Below are 22,364 nucleotides of genomic sequence, written 5' to 3' on the forward strand. Positions count from 1 at the left end.
TGGGGTACCCAGAGAGGACGTGACATATAACGGAGATAAGAAAGATTCTGAGGAGTTACCCAGGCCAGGACACCAGGAAGTTCTCCAGACTCCTGTCTCTTCCTCTGAGGTCCTGAAAGCTGGGCAGTCAACAAAGCCAACAAGACTGAGGCTCAGCATGGGCGGGGGGGGGGGGGCGGGGGGAGCTCACTGACCACTGTGGCCGCCCACTAGAGCTGAAGACAGCTAAAGAGCAGAGAGCGACATCCCTCCCCACATCTCGAAACCCTGAAGCCACAGGAAAAACAACAACAAAAGGGTGTGAGTAGGGAGGCAAAGTAGTTGACAAATCTACAGAACTGTGGTTGGACCATCATCAGTCAGCATGGCTGTCTCATTCTTTAATTCCACATACAACAGGTTGAAGTACCTGTAGTCTTTCACACAGCTGTCAGTGGCCATCCACAAATCACAGTGAGTTAGCCAAACTTAATGTAAAGAATGGTCTTTGAACCAAAGAAATTTAACCTTAAACCAGAAAATGCTGCCACTGAGCAAATGACCAATCTATTCCTTAGTTTTCTATAAATGTAAATAAAAATAATTAAGTCCAAGAACTGGCATTAGAAATAGCATTTCTAATAAAGTATATTATATACATATGAAAAAGGGGAGAACTTACCTCTAAAAATTATAAAATCTGAGTTGCAATTATAATAAAAACTTTAATAAAAAAGAGATAACATTTCCAAAGTAGATGGTATGTGTAAAACATGCCAAAATTGGAGTTACAGTACTATTAATAATAATAATAGTGTCCAATAATTACTTTCCAGCTCTAGCAGCATATAGATGCTTCCAGAAAAGAAATACAAACTTGAGAAAGGGAGCACACATAAAACTTACATTTTCACCACATAGCACAAAAAGAGGTAAGACTACAATCTATTAACAGGCCAGAGAGTGCATAGCTCAGTGGCAGGGTGTAGGCCAGGCCTTGCAATTAAGGCCCAGGCCAGGCCTTGCTTCCCCAGCAACATAGAAGAAGAGACAAAGAAGAGAAAGAAATCAGAAAGAATATACACAAGTCACATGTGAAAAGTTAGAAATTGACAAAAAAAGGTTCAAAGATATGTTTATAATTCCATTAATATATATGTACATATATACACACATACACACACACACACATTCACCCCATGGACTCAATGTCTCCTTTAACTCTTAAGAGAACTTACAATGGACATCCAAACCATAATGTAAATATGATATACCTCAACAATAGTTAAAAAAAAAACCTGAAGCCGGACGGTGGTGGCGCACGCCTTTAATCCCAGCACTTGGGAGGCAGAGGCAGGCGGATCTCTGTGAGTTCGAGACCAGCCTGGTCTACAAGAGCTAGTTCCAGGAAAGGCTCCAAAACCACAGAGAAACCCTGTCTCGAAAAACCAAAAAAAAAAAAAAAAAAAAAAACCTGACACATCACCAAATGATGCACCCAGATGTGCACACACACACACACACCTGAATACAGTGTAACTGATTCTGGAAGACAGCACTTGAAGCAAAGGGTTTCATGGGAGGTTTCTGGGTGATTTGGAAGGGTTCTCTGGAAAATTCCCGAAGTCTTTCAAGGCTGATGACTCAACTCTACTGTGTTTCATTTCACTTCCAATCCGATGGCTTCTCTCCCTTCCAGTCTACCCGGGACACTACAGCTTCTATTTAATGCCATGATTGCAAACATGTTCTTCCCAAACGAGGGGGAACAAGGGAAGAATTCGAAGAAACATAGAGAAGAGGAAGGAAATCACCAAGGACCCACTCAAGCGTGAAGGAAAGAAGTCTGAAGGGAATTCAGATGACCTCAGAGGAGAGGACACTGAAGACCAGCTTCCAAACACTGAGGAGCGAAGCCACTACGGTCAACTGTTCTGCTGAGGAGCCACGGTTAAGAACAACAGTGGACAAGAGCAAAGGCTAGCGTCTGTGCCGCTGTGCCGCTGTGCCACCAGAGGAAGTGGATTCACGGCACGGCACGGCACAGCACGGGCACGCAGCTCTAGAGTATCCTCTAAGCTCTTTTTGTTTTTCAAAATCCCTCTAAACAATATAATAATAGTATTACATATTGTCTGTTACAAAATAATATTACCATTGATAGTTGGATAGGTAGTAATATCTAAACTTTAACCGAAAAAGGGGCCTTTTCAAGTTTGAAAGTATATGAATAAAACTAAACTCCTTTATGAAAGTCTCAGAAGCCAGGCAAGTGCTTCTTGGGGAATGGCGGATACCAACGATTTAACCCACAGACAGCAGCTTTATGCAACCTACCAAGTCTTACTGTGAAATTAGTACTTGAAAGGCTTCTAACACATTGACAACTTTGAAGAAGCAATCAATAAGAGATGTTGTCAACAGATAAAATATTATCTTATGTATACTGGTCTTAAATCCAAGGCAGTTTTCCAAAACAAATAAATAACAAAGAACACTTAATAATGAGCAAAACCAAAATAATTTTGCCATACCCAACAGAAACAAGATACAATAAGCCAAAAACCTTTTCAAACCACAAAAGAATTCTATGCGTAGGCAGTTGATTGCTCAGAGAGAATGTTATACTGAAGAACTCTATGCTAGCTTGTCCCATTTGCAAGAATATATTAATTCCATGATCACCTTGGACCAATGATTTTACATATCGTGACTCTATAAATTTTATATAAATCAAATGCTCTCCCACCATAGACAAAAATTCTAAGTAATGAACCACAGTGAGAAGACAGGGCTACAAAAATATTAGTCTGTGGAATGCTGAAAATTCCTGGGCTAGGAGGCACAGCAATGCTACGATGCTGTATTAGTCTCAGAGTGCTGGTAACGTCCGGTGCCCCTTGCCTATCAAGTTATCATTTTCAAGGCTTTGTTTGCTTTTCCTAGTTTTTCTATTAGCAAACACTGCAATACAATTGTGTTCATGAGCACAAGGAATATACTTGAAACTTAATAAACAACCGCCTTAAAATGTCTCTCAATCTTCTCGCTTCAGTTCAGAATGCTCCGTTCTCGCCTCTCACTTCCTATTGTATCCTTCCTAGCAAGGTTATTAAGTGGGTATTTAACATTTTAGGAAAAGGCAGAAGCTTGAACAAGCCTACCAAGCACATTTTAATTTGATACATGTCAGTTTATGTCCTGCACATTGACACAGACAGCATTCAATCCCTCACATACAGATACACTGTGTCTGATTTTCAGCAGTCTCTGGACAGTTACTTGTTTTAATTAGTTAGTGATTTCATCTTATGAAAGAACTAGAGCTAAAATCAAATGACTACAAATCCTACTTTAATAATAGAATATGGTAATTCAACTGATAAATTCTTCCAGAGCCACTAGTAATCAGAAACTGAAAACTATTAAAATATTATTTGCTCTATGGGAATTACTTATTACATGTTTGCTCAACCGTATCTGCTGAAAGACACTGAAACACTCCCAAAGTTAATTTAGGGACTTACCAATTTCCCTTGCAATTCTGACAGCTTCATCTGCATCCTGTAAAGGCAGGAAATGAGACTCAACATTAATCCCATGAGGCCTTGCACAATGTCTTTAGGGCAGTCATATATTGTACTACTGTCTCCTCTGATTCATTTAATGTTCAATTTTACAACCTTCTAACCCTTTTCATTCAGAGAAATGTAAAATTAATACCATAAGTAGAATGTAAATTCTCCCTCGTCGTTATTATATTAAGAAACTCAAAGCGGTTTGAAATGAGCTGGCAGGAAACATGACCAGAATTGCCAATGATTTGGTGCAGTTGCTGGAATTTAACGGCAGAATTTAGATTTTTACAATCAATACTCCGTCATAAATCAGATCATTAAAGCTTGTCTGCAGCCTCCTTGTCTGTTTATACATCACGTTTTCCTAGATTCTGTCAGCAGGGGGAGTTGACTGTCTATTGTTTGGGAAGAGCTCAATCGATTTTCTAGAAATAAGTAAATGTCCAGTACCCGTAGGAATTACCAATTGTTTGTTTTTTCTGAAAACAAAACAAAACAAAAAATCTCTGTGATTTCCATTATGTTTTCTTATGTTTTTCTCCTTTTCTTCAGGTACATATTTTATGCTTACAGTTGTAGCTAGGTTCATAAATTAAAGCCTATGAACAAACTACGGAGGAAAAAGGGTTTGGAAGAGCAAGGTAAGGGGTCCTTTCTGAAGTTCAAGGCCAGTGTTTACTGACCTTGTCACAGCGACACTTGAAACCCTAAGCATCTAAAAACTGCCCCGGTCTAAGCCACTCATCTACCGTGATCCTGACATGCGCTGTACAAACTGCATGGACACATTTTCCATGTAACAATAAAGAGAATTCTGAACTTCAAGCTACTTTCTCAATTCTATCAATTTTTGTAACCCAGTGACACCATATGAGCTCACAGCCTCTCTAAAACCACCAGTTGATAGGCACGTAGAAATTTTTACACATCTTCAAAACATTCGAGTGAAACCTGGCAATTTTTTAAAAAACTTTTAAATTACATTTAAAATGAAGAGCAATCACAACAGAATTCTTCCCCAGTGAGGACTGGGGGAAAGAACTGGTTCATTTATTAAATAAAAAAAGAAAGGAAGGAAGGAAGGAAGGAAGGAAGGAAGGAAGGAAGGAAGGAAGGAAGGAAGGAAGGGAAAAAGAAAAGAAAGGAAGAAAAAGAAAAATTCTTCCTTAAAAGTCTTCAGCACCCGACAACATCCCTGGATAAGGAGGCTGGCAGGGGAAGTTGTCAGGAAAATTTAATTTCCTTTCATTAACCAGTCTGCCCCACAAATAGGTGCTTGTTAAGTTCAAAGCAGCCCTGAAAACGACATCAGTTTTAAGTCTTTTTTACTCCAAGCAGTCACATCTGCTAATGAGATTTTCCAAATAACAATTGTTTTCAAGTCAGAGATAAATCTCCACCTCGCCCCACCTCCACCCCCACCCCCACAACAGGGTTTACTGCCTTCCTACACCTTGCTGTTTGTGCCGATCCTACAATCTCCAAATTTTAGCTTAAACGGATAAAATTCCACGAAGGGTCATTTAGGAATGTTCATGGTTTCCACACACTGAGTTGGGAGGTTCTTTGTTCCCGCCAGTGGCAGTTATTGGAGAATACTTGCCTTAACGGTCTCTCCTCAGGAAGTGTTAGACCTGCCAAAGGCGAACAATTAGGGCCTCTTGAACAGAATACAGGAAGAGTGAGGGTTGATGGGGACGGGATTACAATCAGCTAGAAGGAAACTTTGAACATTTCACTCAGTGTGGAATGGTGTATTTGCCAAAGACAGTCTCGGAGAAATCAAACCACAGACTGAAGGCTGGGAATACAGGGAAAGGTGCAAGCACAGTCCTCATTTGTTCTGTGTGTCAGGTATTTATAGATGCACATGATACACACTTGTGTTATGTGTTAAATGTAAAGAGATTATATTTATACACACCAAATCCCTTATATGCCACAAAACCATCTTAGCTTTGCACTAATGTAGGTGTTTAAATTTTCCCACTATGAAAATCAGTTTCTGGAACATGAGCATTCAGTTAAAACCAAATTGTCTTAAAAATTAAATTTTCATTTGCCATTCATTGAGCCAAAAAAAGTCATTGAAGATTTATTATGTACTAGACATTATAAAACACTACTATTGTTTTAAAAATTACTAAACATGATTAGCACATTTAGTTATATTACGTGCTACACAAAGTTAAATTGAAAAAGACGAGGACTCTAAAAGCATCTAAGTCTATGGTACTAACATATAACACCATGGGACCTCCTTACAGGGTTATGAATAGAATAAAGCATTAAATAAAACTTTGACAAACTTGATAATCAGTCAGAAAAACAGAAGATTCATTTCAGAAAAAAATAAATCTAAAGAAATATATACAACACACACCTCAGCCATCACACCAGCAGTAGAAGTTACACAGGAGATCCACCTGGGGATCCAGCAGGCCAAAGTGTGACCACAGGTGTAAGTTTAAGCAGCACTTCATACTGCGGTGTCAAAGTAAGCACATAACCTCTGTGCAAATAGCTGTTGGCGCTTATCAGACTTGGAGAGCCTATCTCTTCATCTACTGATTTTGCTTGTAGAGTTTCCTATGGATGCCTCTCTCACACGCATGGACAAAAACTTACAAAGAATTTAGTATTTTCAACTGTGATGTTTTGAGAGATAAAACATCTGGAAAACAATTTAATGAACCTTCAACAAAGGACTAAAACATAAACAGTACAGTGACTGAAATGGCGTACCAAATAGTCACTTAAAAGAATTATGATCCATGTGTCTTAAACACTAATCCAATAAATACTAGCAGCAGTATACGCAGTCTGGATTCTGCCCTTCTAGAGTCCTTCCCCACAAAGAGGAACAGAAAGCCAAGCGGACAAGCAAGTCACCTGAGAATTACACGAACATTTCGTGAAAACAGGTAAAGTAAGAGGAAAACCTGTTTTAGGTTATCCAAAAAGGACCCTCTTAACAGAGAACCAGCATAGAAAGAACCCTTAACTACAAAGGACCTTAGTATGTTCTAGAAACAGAAAGGGGCCCAGAAGGGAGAAGACCAGTTGGGGTAGAAGGCAAGGCCATTCCTGGCTGGACCTTCTGTGACCCAGCCCAGAAACTGGGCAGCTTTGATCCTATGAAGGAAGAGAGTGAATTGGGCTGGGCTTTCAGAGGACAATTCTTAAACCCGAATATATGCAGGATAGACACAGTAGATTCAGCAGCAGCACGTTCCACATGGCTTTGCTGACTTCTGAGGGTAAAGGAAAGCATCTGTGCAAACAACTTAAAAGCTCAGCAGCCTCGCCACAAGCTGGAGGCACGGAGACTGCCACTGAACGCTTTAGTTCTTAGGAACATGGTGAAGATTTACCATAAGGATTATGATTCCGTCCTCCATAATACTTTCATAGTTTAAAAACAAAACGTGTCATGCTTAAAAGTTTTTTAATTATGCAATAATTGTTAAGGCATTAAATTGGTGTGGGAGGTCCTTCTGTCTATGTGTTGCTTTTATTGGTTAATGAATAAAGAAACTGGCTTGGCCTGATAGGGTAGAACAGAGCTAGGCAGGGAAGACTAAACTGAATGCTGTGAGAAAGGAGGCAGAGTCAGAGAGAAGCTATGTAGCCCAGCCAGAGATGGACACAGGAACTTTAGCCAGTAAGTCAGAGCCACGTGGCAATACACAGATTAATAGAAATGGGTTAAATTAATATGTAAGAGTCAGCCAATAAGAAGCTAGAGCTAATGGGCCAAGCAGTGATTTAAATAATATGGTTTCTGTGTGATTATTTCAGTTCTGGGCAGCTGGGTCGAACAAGCAGTTCCCTCCAACATTAAATATTATTGAATCAAAACAAACAAGTAGCAAGGTATGGTGGTACATACCTGTATGTACAGGAGGTTGAGGCAGGAGAATAATGAATTCAAAGCCAGAAATGTCTCAAAACTCTAATATTATATCCTTCTGGGGTCTTTGATGGAGTTGAAGACTAAATAGCTACCATTATAGCTTTTCTTATTTATGATATGAAATTTTAGACTCACAAAGATAGCATAGATGATAAAGTATATTTTTAATTTTGTCAAATACAAATAAACTAAATATTATAACGGAAATTCTTGCTTGATAACCATATTATTATATATAATTTTACTATGTTAAAATTAAAACCTTCCTTTTTAATTAGACAGAAAAGGGGAGATGATAAGGGATGCTCTCTGTATGCTGTGATTATTTTTTATTACCATTGGTTAATAAAGACGCTGCATTGGCCTGTGGAAGGGAAGAATATAGCTAGATGGGAAAATAAAACCGAATACAGGGAAAATGAAGGTGGAGTCAAGGGAGAGACAAGCAGCAAGATGTGAGGTAACAGCCCATGAGCCTCGTGATAAAATATAAACTAATAGAAATGAGTTAATTTAAGTTGTAAAAACTAGTTAATAATAAGACTGAACTAAAAGGCCGAACAGTAGGAAATTAATATTAAGCCTCTGAGTGGTTATTTTAAAAGCGACTGCAGGACCAGGAGGGACGTGAACCCTCCAGTTACACTTTGCCTCAGGATGAGTGGCAAGTAACTCTCGGCTAATTTCTTTTCCTTTCTTCTAGAGCCCTGCTTTCTTGTACAACAGTCTCACATCATAATCTTTGTTCTGCTCTCCATTTTCCAAGAGCCAGTTCATTAGATGATGTCTTAATTATTTTTCTATTATTGTCATGACAGAACACCGTGACCAAGGAAACCTTGGTGCTCACAATTCCAGTAGAATCTGTAACCATCATGGCAGTGAACATAACAGTGGTAATTGAAGCTCACATCTGATCTACTAGCAATAGGCAGAAAGAGAACTAACTGGGAATAGAAAGGGCTTTTGAAACCTCAAAGTCCACCCCTCGTGACACACCTTCTCCAACATGGCCACACCTCCTAACCCTTCCCAAACAGTTCCACCATTCTCATTCAAACCACCCCATAAATGATGAATAAAACTAAACTTGTTAAGGAGAAATACATGGTACCAGATGTAATGCTGAAAACTCTATCTTAAATATTCATCTCTATCTAATGAAAAGGACTATTCAGGAACTAGAGAAAGAAGGGAAAGCAGGGCAAATGAAAGGAAGAGGAGATTTTCTACAAGTTGTTTGTTTTGTGTACAGTAATTGTCTAAAACAACATAAATTTGTCAGGATACTTCATAAACATATAAAGATATATTGATCATATTAATCTTTCATTACCCATAACTATCCCATCCTCCTCCCTGATCCCTTTCCTATTTTTTTTAACTTTAATTAATTATTTTATTTATTTTTTTTTTTTGAAAAAAAAAAATTTTCCGCCTCCTCCCCGCCTCCCATTTCCCTCCCCCTCCTCCCGCCCCTCTCCCCCTCCCCCCACTCCTCTTCTCCTCCCTCTCCAACCCCAAGAGCAGTCAGGGTTCCCTGCCCTGTGGAAAGACCAAGGTCCTCCCCACTCCATCCAGGTCTAGGAAGGTGAACATCCAAACTGTCTAGGCTCCCACAAAGCCAGAACATGAAGTAGGATCAAAACCCCGTGCCACTGTCCTTGGCCTCTCGTCAGCTCTCATTGTCCGCCATGTTCAGAGAGTCTGGTTTTATCCCATGGTTTTTCAGTCACAGTCCAGCTGGCCTTGGTGAGCTCCCACTAGATTGGCCCCACTGTCTCAGTGGGTAGGTGCACCCCTCGTGGTCCTGCCTTCCTTGCTCATGTTCTCCCTCCTTCTGCTCCTCGTTAGGGCCTTGGGAGCTCAGTCCAGTGCTCCAGTGTGGGCCTGTCTCTATCTCCATCCATCGCTAGATGAAGGTTCTATGGTGATATGCAAGATATTCATCAGTATGGCTATAGGATAGGGTCATTTCAGGTTCCCTATCCTCAGCTGCCCAAGGAAATAACTGGGGACATTGCCCTGGCACCAGGTAGCCACTCCAGGTTCAAGTCTCTTGCCAACCCTTAGGTGGCTCCCTTAACTAAGATATGTGCTTCCCTGCTCCCCTATCCAACCTTCCTTTATCTCCAATCATCCCGTTTCCCCAAGTTCCCCCCATCCTCTCCTTCACACTTTTCTCTCCCCATCTCCCCTTACCCCCATCCCTGGTACTGGCATAAAAACAGAGAAGTCGACCAATGGAATCGTGTAGAAGACCCGGATTTTAACCCACAAACCTATGAACACCTCATTTTCGATAAAGGAGCTAAAAGTATACAATGGAAAAAAGAAAGCATCTTCAACAAATGGTGCTGGCACAACTGGATGTCAACCTGTAGAAGAATGAAAATAGACCCCTATCTATCACCATGCACAAAAATCAAGTCCAAATGGATCAAAGACCTCAATATCAATCTGAACACACTGAACCTGATAGAAGAGAAAATGGGAAGTATCCTATTTTTTTTGAAAGAGTCTCATGAATAGTGGAATAAGATAGCCTCAGACTCCGTATTTAGATAAGGACAACCTTGGACACCTGACCCTCCTCTCTCCATCTCCCCCAGATGCTAGAACTGCGGGACAGTGCAGTGCTGCAGACTCTGTCCAAGGTTTTGTGCACACAGGGCAAGCAACCTACCAACTCCATTTATCTTCAGACCTCTCCTTGTTTTATTTTCATGGCCCTCTGCCCCCAAACTCCATATCTAGGGGAAATATTTGTCATTCTGAGTCTGGCTTATTGCATTAGACATTATCATTTTCAGTTTCTGCAACTAACATTATTTATTGTTTTGTTTTGTTTTTTTTCATAACAGAGAACAAGACTTATAGATGTCCTATACACTGAAATACATATACGGTATTACAGCACACTTGAAAAACTAAAATTTTAAAGTTAAATAAGATCCAGAATGAACTAATAATCCACTCCAAAAACTAAGTACCACTTTTTTCTGTAAAGACATCTATAGACAATAAACAAAAAAAAAATATGGAAAATAACTATTCTTTATCATCTAAAAGAACTAGAGGGAAAGAAAGAAAACCTCCAGCAAGCAACACTGTAAGAAAACACAAGGGCCAATTTCCCTCCATCCTGCTGCTCATAGCAGAGTCTAATAACTAATAGAGAGATGTGTGTGTTCTTTTTTTGTTTTGTTTTGGTTTTTTTTTTGTGTGTGTGTGTTCTTTTCAATATAGAAGATGCAGTATCAACCCTAATTCCAGTCAACGCTCTTCCTCCGCCTACAAAGCGATGTCATCCACACATTTCCAGTGTCCCACCACAGCTTTCACCATCAGACCTCTAATGGAGGCGCAATCCCTCTTCTTAGGAGGTCCTATATGTACTAATTTCATAAGAAGACATTGACCGTGAAACTGGAGTTATCAGACAAATGTTCCTCCGCAAATCCCTAGGGACACTGCTATCCATGAAGCCTGGGTTAATCCCCACTGTTGCGCATCAGTTCAAACTGAAGAGCTCAAAATGCCAGATTCCTGCACCCACCTCTATACCGACCAACAAGGTAAAGAGAGGCCCATGCCCATCAGTGGAAGTGGAAGGGCTAATAAGGAAAACACACTGTGCTCTGGGCCTGGTCAAGGGAAGGGTGTGGTTTTCCCGGAGGGTCAAATGAACAGCACTCTGCGGTCAAGACCACATGAGGTGGTGATGCCTGCAGTCCCACCATTACAGAGACAGAACAGCAAGATCAAGAGCCTGGGGCCCAGGACTCATATGAGACCCTACCACACTAAAGTAAATAATCAAATAAATAAAATTTACTGTCAAGCACATCTGGAGAGGGTCCTTGTACCTTTTTGATAGAAAGTCTTAACATTTTTGTTAGACTTAGGTGGCAATTAACCGACACCCATCCCCAGTCCTGAGAACCTTAGAAACTGTCCAAGGTTCACAGTCATTGTGGGCTTCCTAGATATGGCCAGTGTGCCTGGAGCTTGACACCAAGCTATTCAGAGCCACAGAAACATGACTGCAGCTTATATAGGATGCCAAGGGAGGCACACGCAGGACATCTATGCCAAGGGAGACACACGCAGGACATCTATGCCAAGGGAGGCACACTCAGGACATCTACGCCAAGGGAGGCACACACAGGACATCTATGCCAAGGGAGGCACACTCAGGACATCTACGCCAAGGGAGGCACACACAGGACATCTATGCCAAGGGAAGCACACGCAAGACATCTATGCCAAGGGAAGCACACGCAGGACATCTATGCCAAGGGAGGCACACGCAGGACATCTATGCCAAGGGAGGCACACACAGGACATCTACGCCAAGGGAGGCACACACAGGACATCTACGCCAAGGGAGGCACACGCAGGACATCTACGCCAAGGGAGGCAAACGCAGGACATCTACGCCAAGGGAGGCACACGCAGGACATCTATACCAAGGGAAGCACACGCAGGACATCTATGCCAAGGGAGACACAGTCAGGAAATCTGATGGCATTTTCTTTATTGGAGACATGATCTGATTGTATAACCCTGGTCTTTGCATTTCCAGTGCTAGGATGAAATGGGTACACTACTATGCAAGTGTTTTTCCCAATGACAATATGTATCGATATCTATTCATTACATACAATATACCAATGTCTTCTCCCTGCTCACAGTTTATACCATTGAAAACAACCCGACTTAAATCACTCTAATTTTTCTCAAATATAGATATATATAAACAGTAATTCTATTTTATCCCATCCTGTCGCAGACTGTTTGACGGAGGACACACGCTACAAGATTTAAATGAATGTTTCTCACCTTTACTACCCCATCGAAACCAGGGATTGTGTTGACCTTTGCTCTCTTGGCTAACAGTTTGCTTTCGATCTTGTCACCCATGGCTTGAATAGCATGAGTATCAGGTCCGATGAAAGTGACATCTGCTGCTGCCTGGGGAGAAAAACAAGTTGAACTTAATAACGAAACGTCATGATGAAATCACAAAGAAAAGCTTATATAGGTATGTGCAATTAGATAACTCGATATTTAATTATAGTTCTGCAGCCATTGTTAAAATAAGAATGCGAGCCAAGATATCAAAATGCAGATTATAGTATTGACTCACAACACAAAAGAGTGAAGATAAATGAAACAAAGCAATAGAGAATGCCAGCTTGATGTAGACAATATTCTCTGAAAAAGTAACTTCCAAGACACTGTACTTACCTATAACATGCCATAACTAAATGAACAGTGCATCCTTGTAAATCTCTACATCATCCATGTTTTCCACACATTGCAACAGAACACAAACACTCATGTTTGTTAAATACCAACTGTTGGCCTGCCTTTGAGCTAAATGTAGTGATCACACAAATGCCAGCAAATCTGAAGGAACACTGGTAGATATCTGTAACTCGGAGAGAACCAGCAATGTTTATAGCCTGTACCTACAGAAGATGCATAAAGAAGATGTGGGAATTTAAAAGGTACAATTATGGTTTAATTAATAACAACCCTGGGGGCTAGAGAAATGACTCAGCGGCTAAGAACTCTTGCTGTTTGGTTTCCAGCATCCAGTGGTAGCTCACAGACTCCTGCAACCTCGGTTTCAAGGGATCTAATGCCCTCTTCCGACTTCCATGGGCACTGGGCGTGCACATGGTACACAGAGTAAAAAATATCAATCTAATTCATTGTTTTCCCTGAAAATGGGTCTACCTGCCTGTGTTTACATCACTACAAAAAAAATAAAAGCACTAATGGAGGAAACTGTGATTAGAGATATAACAAAGAGAAAAGGAGAAGAGTTTGCTGGAATAAAGGATGAGGTCATGGGATCAAGAAATAAATCTACCCGGATGTGTTGGCGCAAGCACTCAGTACCAGCACTTAGAAGCAGACAGACTTCTGTGAGTTCGAGATCAGCCTGGTCTACAGAGTGAGTTCCAGGACAGCCAGGATGACACAGAGAAACCCTTTCTTGGAAAAGAAAAAAAAGCATGGAATGAAGTTAACTCCAAGGAGGGGCAAAGCAGATGAATCACCAAAGCAAGTAATTATAGCTGTGTGTAGCTTGGACTGCCCTCCCACAATAGCCAAGGAAAATTAAAACCACCCAGAACAAAAAATGAAAGCATAAGAGGTCATTAATGAAAGGGTTATGTGGAAAGACACATATCTGAGAGATTAGATGACAGCTTGACTTGTACAATATGAGATAACCCAGCGCACATATTCCGGGGGAAACGCAGGCCCTGCTGGGATACAAACTGTTCAAACATCAGATAGAGGAGGAAATTAAAAACTGCCACGGAAGCTGGGCTATGGTGGCACACACTGTTAAAAGCCAGCACTTGGGAAGTTGAAGCAGGAGGAACTCAAATTTAAGACCATCCTGAACTACACAGTGAGACCTTATCACAAAATAAAAATATAATACAATTGAAATTATTCAGAGAAAATGTATTGAAAAACTAATGTCTTTAAACTCAAAATGAGTGATTGTTTTTCCTCCTGTCCAAAAGCAGATAGAAGAAAAGAAAATTCAATTTGAGTTCATTTTGGGGGTGGCTATGGGGGAGCAAGTGCCTAGCCAGTCTGGCTGGAGTAAATAAAATGATGAAAGAAAGGGACCCCTCCTCCTTCTTCCTAAGCTTACACTGACTCGGAAGGACAAACCGACTACAGAAAGTTTGTAGATGTATGCAGCCCATACTGCCTGGGACACACAAGGGGTTTCATAAAGAACCGCAAGTCAAAGAAACAGCTATGCTGTTTGGTTTGAGGGAATCATCAGTGAGTTTGGGTGCTAGGGATAGAACACAGGGCCCTAGATCTGCTGTGAGAAGTTCTATCACTAAAGTGTACATACCTCAGTACGTAAAAAACTTTGAGGGGTTCTTCCAGAAGTTTGCTGATGAAGAATGGTCAATTGTGAACAATGTCTGGGTAGGAGAGGAGCATGCTGTGTCAGAACTCCGACTGGGAGAGACTTAAGGAAGCCTGCCCATGCCCCTCAGTCTCTAGCATGTCTCATGTAAAGAGATTCTGACTTAGTCATAAAAAGCTAAGAAAATCCTCTAAGGTTTTATGAGCTATTTCACAGGAGAAGGTGGGAGAAGGCCAGAGAGATCTTCTGTTTCTGCTGGTGGATCAAATTCCTTCCTCTTCTAATATCAAAGATGTTATATTTGAGTAACGAGACCTGAACTCCATCAGTAATTGTATAAAGCACTAAACTGAGAGTCCACTACTCAGGAACTGACAAACAGAGAACCTGGGACAGTAGGATAGTTAGGGCCTGAAGCCAGCAACACCGGAACCCAATACTACAACCACGGTGTTAGACACTGTAGAATTCTACACCGGAACCCAATACTACAACCACGGTGTTAGACACTGTAGAATTCTATATGAGAGGTCTCTTTGGCCATACCAGATACCAATCCTACAACCACGGTGTTAGACACTGTAGAATTCTATATGAGAGGTCTCTTTGGCCACACCAGATACCAATACCTACAACCACGGTGTTAGACACTGTACAATTCTATATGAGAGGTCTCTTTGGCCACACCAGATACCAATACCTACAACCACAGTGTTAGGCACTGTAGAATTCTATATGAGAGGTCTCTTTGGCCATACCAGATACCAATACCCACAACCACAGTGTTAGACACTGTAGAATTCTATATGAGAGGTCTCTTTGGCCACACCAGATTCTCACAAAATACAGTTCCATCCATGTTTTTATCTGGATTTAGCAGAACTTTCTTTGAGGGGAAGCAGATGAAAGATGAAACTGCTCTATGTAAGAAGGCAGGCGACCTCTACCTGCCGTAACCTGTGTCTCCACCAGGATGAGGAAGCCACAGGCATCAGGGCAGTAATAGAAGCACTTCTGTATCCCAAGCTGCAACTTGCTGGACAGGATGTGAAGGCAACAGGCAACAATCATACTTCAACCAACAATCGTCTTTTCAGATTCTCATTTTACCTGCTAAGCTGCATGATTTTGTCATCAACGCTGCTTTAAAAACCACTGTGCCTGGCAGATGCAATCAAGTAATCAGAATGCCCACACAAAGAGCTTAAGAGATAATACAAATGAGAATATCCAAAATACGTTATGATTATAGAGCAAGGCTTATGATTAACAGCAGCCCGGCAACCTGGACCATTGATTAACCAGTCTCTCCAGATGCATTCTAATTTAAAGAAAATGACTTCCTCCAAAAAGTAAAATTACCCCCCAAAATGCTCACATCAAGTATTTAGTGACTATTCTTTATCTCAGACACACAAAGAGAAATGGCCTGTAAGTAAGAACACCAGGTAAGTTCTCAGACAAAGGTTTGAGTGAGGCAACTTCTTTTTTGCCAACGTGTTTTAAAAGTACTCTGTAGGTCAGCATTCAATATAATGAAAGAAAACATCATCCCAGACTCCTGACTCCCTTAATGCCATATTCAAAAATAAATAAGTAGACAGATAGGTAGATAGATAGGTAGACAGACAGACAAATGAGAGGATGGAGGATGTTGGGAGAAGATTGATTGGTGACTGGAAAATGATGGAATACTTTGTTCCAAAGTCTCAGGTTTCTGACCAGAGAGAATGGTGTGATTTTTCAAATAAATAAATAAGTGGGTGAATGAAGGGATGAATGAATGAACGAGGTGGGCTGCCCTTTCCATGACCGGCCAATCAGGAAGCCTCATCTGTGTGTTTTCTAGATAGCTACAACTATCAAATCTCATCAAAGAGGCATCTTTTGGCAGCACACAGATGCTGTTATAGAACCATTACAGTCAGAGGGCAGAAATAGGTGTGACAATGGAGTCCCCAGTCCCAAAAGGGACATCTATAACATAACTTCTATACCCAAAGTTCAGTGAACAACATAGAAGGGGGAAGAACTAAGAGCCAGGGAATCAGGACAACTCCTGTGAGATAGTGTCTCCTGGATATTAAAGGCTGTTGCCTGTCCAACACCTGTTCAAGGCCATGCCAGTCAACGTGCCAACATGGATGCAGGGAACCAACAAAACCATACCCATGAATGAAGAGCTACCGGCTGTCCCTCCATGCTGAGGAAGCAAGAATAATTTTTCTTTAGGAATGAGCACCTGACAGGTTGCTCAGGCCTAAGTAGATAGCCTTAAATGTATGTTCATAAAAGCAACATTAATTGGACCTAGTGGGGGTGTATAAAACAATAGTGATTATAGGACAGGAAGTCATGAATTTGAGAGGGAGTTATGGGGGACAGGAAGCTAAAGGAGTTAGAAGAGAGGTGGTGGAAATGATACAAATACAGTGTTCCCATATAGAAAAATTTCTAAAAGATTAAATTTTAAATGTAAAAAAATGATGGAGTCTGCTAGATGTGCTGGTGCACGCCTCTAATCCCAGGACTCAGGAGGCAGAGGCAGGCATAGCTCTGCGAGTTCAAGGCCAGCCTGGTCTACAGAGTAAGTTCCAGGACAGTCAGGACTACACAGAGAAACCCTGTCTTGAGGCCCCCTAACTAAAAAAAAAAAAAAAAAAAGGACTAAAGTCTGTCATGATAACCCATGCCCTGACAACTTTAACCCCAACACTCGGGAGGCAGGACAGGCTAGTCTACATAAAGCCTTCCAGGAAAGCAAGGCAACCCAGTGAGGCCCTGTCTCAGAAATCAAACACAAGGTATATCACACACATACACACATATCCCACACAGACACATATGTACAACACACACACACAAACTTTTAGCCAAAGCATCCTCTCATTGCATGAGTACTGAACTCTGAGATGAGCTGCTGTCACTGCGTTCATTCTCTGGACTGACAAATGGTACCCTAGCTACCTGTGCTGCAAGCTGGGAATGCACTCGGAGAAGCTACATGGTGTCCAGGAAGTGACAGAGCAGCGAACAGTGGAGAACCCACCAACCTTTCCCCCTCTCCCTGTTGCTGCTCTCACTGTATTCTCATGCAGCAAACTACCACGCGGCATGCTGAGCTCAAAGAGCTGCATGTCATCAAGTCTGGTCATAGTACGTTGTTGTGCTCAAAGTGTGGTAAAAGTAGCCTGCAAAGAGATTTGTTATGAGATGCAAAGAGTTTCTGTTTTCAGTAACGTACTTCTGGTACTTCTCTGTTACTCAGATTTTGGGGAGATGGTCTGATATGGGTTGCAGTTTTTGGTTTGTAGCCCTGGATAGTCTAGACTCACATCGTAGACCAGGCTGACCCTGAAAGTGTTGAGTATACTCTTCCAGCCTCCTTCTAAACTACCACACTGTGAGGTGAGTTTTATTTCTGATTGGTTTTGTTTTTGTTGTTGTTTACATTTAACTGAAAAGCAAATGAACAATTCAGTTTCATACCATGAAAGAATTCTAGGCAATGTTGAGCATTGTGCAAGAGAGAGAAGGCAGGCTTGTTGAGATCTACTTAGTAACGGTTTTCAGCCTGAACTCCGTGTCCTTTCTCAAATAATCATTGCAAATAAAAGGTAAGCCAAACACTTAAGCAAGCAGAAGGGAGGGACATTCCTAGGGGACAGCTTGTGATGGAACAGTACCAGTCCTGTGAGGGAGGAGGAGGCCACTCCAGCAGAGTGGTTCTAGGTGTCTGCAGGGTGACGAACATGACTAGAACCATCAAAGACGAACCCCAGTTAACTCTCCCAGCACTGATGAGAATGAAGCTCCACTGCTGTAGCAAGGCAAACACTCTATTTTAAAATTCTAAATCAAAATAAAGGCTCAGATTTTCTGAAATTGTTTGGGATGCTACCTAACTGTACGTTCTGCTGAAACCTCATGGCATCCTTACCAACTGCATTTCGATTACATAATAGTGTATGTTAACAGTGCAAGTAAAGGAAGCCGGGTCTTCTTTCTCTGTCAGTATTGGTGGGATCTGGATTTCATTTAGTCTAATGTATTTTCTGTATTAAGTGTCTACTTGGCACGATGTGCTCAAAGAGAAATATTACTTCCAGATGATGGCTTGCACAGTGTTTAGCTAAGGAGAAAGAAGCATGGCAGCTTTCGCTTTCACCACTTCAGCCACTGGCAGCAGTCAGACTCCTGGCCCCGCTCATGTTGAGGAATACAGTTAACTATACTCCACGTTCTTCACACATGGTGGGAGGGCATGCAGCAGCAAGGGAACACTCCATTCCTAGTACTTGGCAATGAAACAGGTTCCAGTTCTATTTTCCAGCTAGTACTAAGTCAGAAAACCATTACATTCCCTTTATTGAATGTTTTGAAGTTTTAAGAAAGATGTTTAGAAAAAACAAGAGACTCTCAGTATGTTTTATTTTAATTTAAAAAAGCATTTAAACAAACTCTAAATTTCTGAGTATTTTTACTTTGGGACTTAAAATTATGGAGAAATATATTTTTAAATTCAAACTACCATCTTCACAGTTAAACTGGAATTATTCTACCACTTGTCAAAGATTTTTGTCATCTCCTTTATACGTATCTGCTTCCTTATCTTCATTTCTCTAATCAGCACTTTCTTCAAGGGAAGAAGAAAGAAAGAGGCTCTGTGGTTCAACCTCACCAGCCTACACTTGGCACATCAGGATGCTGAAATGCTAGGACTCAGCATAAACCTGAGTGGGGCTGTGAATCTTTTTCCTCCGTGGAAAACATAACCACAGTAACATTTCCAGGTGAAAGATGCACAGTGTTCCTAATGCTTAAGGACGGGAATGAAATGTTTCCTCTTCCCTGAGATGGAGGTGCCATTGAGAAAACAGTAAGGTCTCTAAGATTACTTCCACAGACCTCCTCTATTATGAGAAACTGCTTGTACTAGCAAGAATCTAAGAGAAACAACAGAGACGATACCTGGGGAAGCCCCAGGGGCTGGTTCACCAAGATACAAAGAAAGTTAGAATTAACAAAACATCGGACTGTGGGGTGATTTTTTACCTCCATCTTTGAAAAGGATTCCAGTTTAATATTGGAGCACTATAGACAATATATCCATAAATATTGGTGTCTTAGTTAGGGTTTCTATTGATGTGAAGAGACACCATAGCCATGACAACTCTTACAAAGGAAAACATTTAATTGGGGCTGGTTTACAGTTTCAGAAGGTTAGTTCATTGTCAACATGGCAGGACACAGCAGCATACATGCAGACATGTTGCTGGAGAAGGAGCTGAGAGTTCTACATCTTGATCCGCAGGCAGCAGGAGACTGGGTACCACATTGGGAGAAGCTTGAGCATATGAGAACTCAAGGCCCACTCCACAGTGACATACTTCCTCCAACTAGGCCACACCTACTCTAACAAGGCCACACCTCCTAATAGTGACACTCCCTATGGGCCACACATCCAAACACATGAGTCTTGGGGGTCATACCTATTCACAATTGACAATCACACTCCAACCTCAGATGAAATGATTCATTGTATCATATATCTACCTGGCATTTTTAAGAAATTATGTTTACTTTCATTCTATAGTGTAATAGTGATAAAGCCTTAATTTGATATATAATTAGAAGTGCAAATGAGGAAACAGAAGTGAAAAGCTTCACACTTAATACCCATATGTGATGCTGAGCTCCTTCTCATGCAGATTGCTTCTAGGAATTACTGAGTTTGAAATTGTCATTTTTTCCTTTCATACCTCATAGAAAACAGGCATTGTTCTACAGTTTCAATATTTAAAATGAGATTTTTCAGATTTCCTAGGTTGAATTATTTTATTGCCTCAGGAATACAGAAATTATTGTTGCTATTTAGTAATAAAAAATATTTTTTCTAGTTTAATTTTAGAATGTAACTTAAAGCTATGAATTTGGGTGAGCAATTTTACAAAAACCATGATCTGGCAGCACTTTGATTGCATAAGAGATGTGGGCAAGGGTGTTTGTCACATTAATATCAGGAGCTGAGGGCCAGGCAGAGAGGCCAGGGCACAGGAGACAAATGAGAGACCTTTGGGTCGTCAGCCCAGACTTCAGACATCAAATTCCACTTTACAGCTCTCACAAAGTCTATTCTCATCTCTGCTGTTTATACTTTCTGGTTCGTTTGAAAACATTTCTAAATTTTTTTTAACTTTTCCTCCAAACACTTTGCTTAACTTACTACTTTCCAAAACACTTCAAGTTTTCAATGCCACTGCTGGATGGAAAAAGAGATCATGGGTGTGACCATGCGTTTACTCTCTAGCCATGGTAAGAGCGTTCCTCTTGCTGCACAACTGCTGAGCTGCAGCTGTGGTACAGCCCAATGACACACTTGCTTTGGATGTTGAGTAGAATCCTGCTTTGTAATTAACGGCCCTGGGCAACAGCATGGAAATTCCTCACACTGATAGAATACACTAGACGATACTTTCATTCTTTATTCTGTTCAGTAACAGAGATGCAGTGAAGCCAAAATAATAAGAGACATAGAAGATCCAGGCTGAGATAATCTGTGAGATGGGTAATTTATTTTAAGTTAGGGGGTTATAATGCTACTAACAAGAACTATAAAATTTATTTAGTAACTGTTGTTGAGGAAGGCTCTCTTTGGTCTCAAATTTGCCATGAAACTGAAGATGACCTTGAACTACTGATCTTTCTGCATTTTCCTTCTAGGAGCAGGGGGTGGGGGTATTGTAAAAGGTGTGCCACCACATCCAGCTTTGTATTTATATACATGGGGCTGTTCTGAGGCTGGTTTTGCCCTAAAGCCATTCTACACAGATAATATTTCATCATCAGATTCTAATTGGCATGAAGTTTACTCTAAAATCATAGTAATAATTCATCTAAAGAAATCTCTGACATTCCATCTTAGATAAAAAAGGAAGGGAGGGAGGTAAAGTAGCAGCACCGGTGATGGCCTCCACTCAACCTAGCAAGAAAAGGACAATCTATGGGATGAAACAGCTACCATGGTCCACTAGCCTGAAGAAATGACAGAGACCAAAACACAGCCACAAATCAATGTTCTTATCTCTGACTTTGCCACATTGTCATACCACATAACCTGTTTGGCAACTGGTAGAGTGGCAAGCAATTATGCAAGAAGCTAAAGACCATGAGCTGATCACAGGGAAGCAAGCAAACATCAGGTGGCCCTGTGTGCCCTGCCCAGACTTAGACACACCTGTTACCCCGGCATCCGACCAGGTTGGTGTCCTTTTGCATTATGAACACTCTGTGGCTTAGACAGAAATGACTTTCACACAAAGAGTTCACAACCTAATAGAACAATGTGCATAGCAGCCAATAAAAACTCAGGGTAAAGAGTAGTCAGAACACTAGAAATTAAATACCAGATATGATCGTCAACAGAAAATCAAGAAACACTTGACAAAAAGAGATGACATTTTAGGGAGAAAAGACAGACAGGATTTGTAAAAGAAGCATGAGAACACAAAGGTCTTAAGTATATAAGCAAAACACAGTCCCACAATATGAAAACCAGAAGAGGAAGGGGCAACATACAACTACTGCTCACTTATAAGGAACCTCCTCTCTCTTTATCAAGGGCTACAATAATGAGATTTCAACTTTAGACTGCTTCAGTATCACCACTAACTCACCCATTCATCAACCAAGAGCAGCCAAGGACTTATTCATGCCAGGGCCATGCTAATCCTAGTGATTTGATCACACACAATTGAGTACAGGCACAAACACACACAAAAAAAAAAGAGAGGAAGGAAGGGAGGGAGGAAAGGAGGGAGGGAGGGAGGGAGAGAGGGAGGGAGGGAGAGAGGGAGGGAGGGAGGGAGGGAGGGAGGGAGGGAGGGAGGGAGGGAGGAACACAGATACATCATTGCCCTTGTTCAGTACACAAACCTACAAGAAGACAATGTACAAACAATAAGTGACCATG

At 41.1% G+C, this 22,364-nt stretch overlaps 1 protein-coding gene across 1 annotated transcript in view; it reads right to left on the reverse strand.

The window, feature by feature from the left end:
* The window catches only part of Pcca (propionyl-CoA carboxylase subunit alpha), a 291,408-nt gene that overhangs the window by 202,063 nt on the left and 66,981 nt on the right, over positions 1-22,364 (reverse strand). The window contains exons 7-8 of the mRNA XM_057785910.1: positions 12,319-12,450; positions 3,507-3,543 (exon numbers count right to left, since the gene is read on the reverse strand). Coding sequence (XP_057641893.1) covers positions 3,507-3,543; positions 12,319-12,450 — 169 coding nt within the window. The remainder of the gene's footprint in view (positions 1-3,506; positions 3,544-12,318; positions 12,451-22,364) is intronic.

Source organism: Chionomys nivalis, chromosome 12 (genome assembly GCF_950005125.1).
Source record: "Chionomys nivalis chromosome 12, mChiNiv1.1, whole genome shotgun sequence".
NCBI classification, from domain to species: domain Eukaryota; kingdom Metazoa; phylum Chordata; class Mammalia; order Rodentia; family Cricetidae; genus Chionomys; species Chionomys nivalis.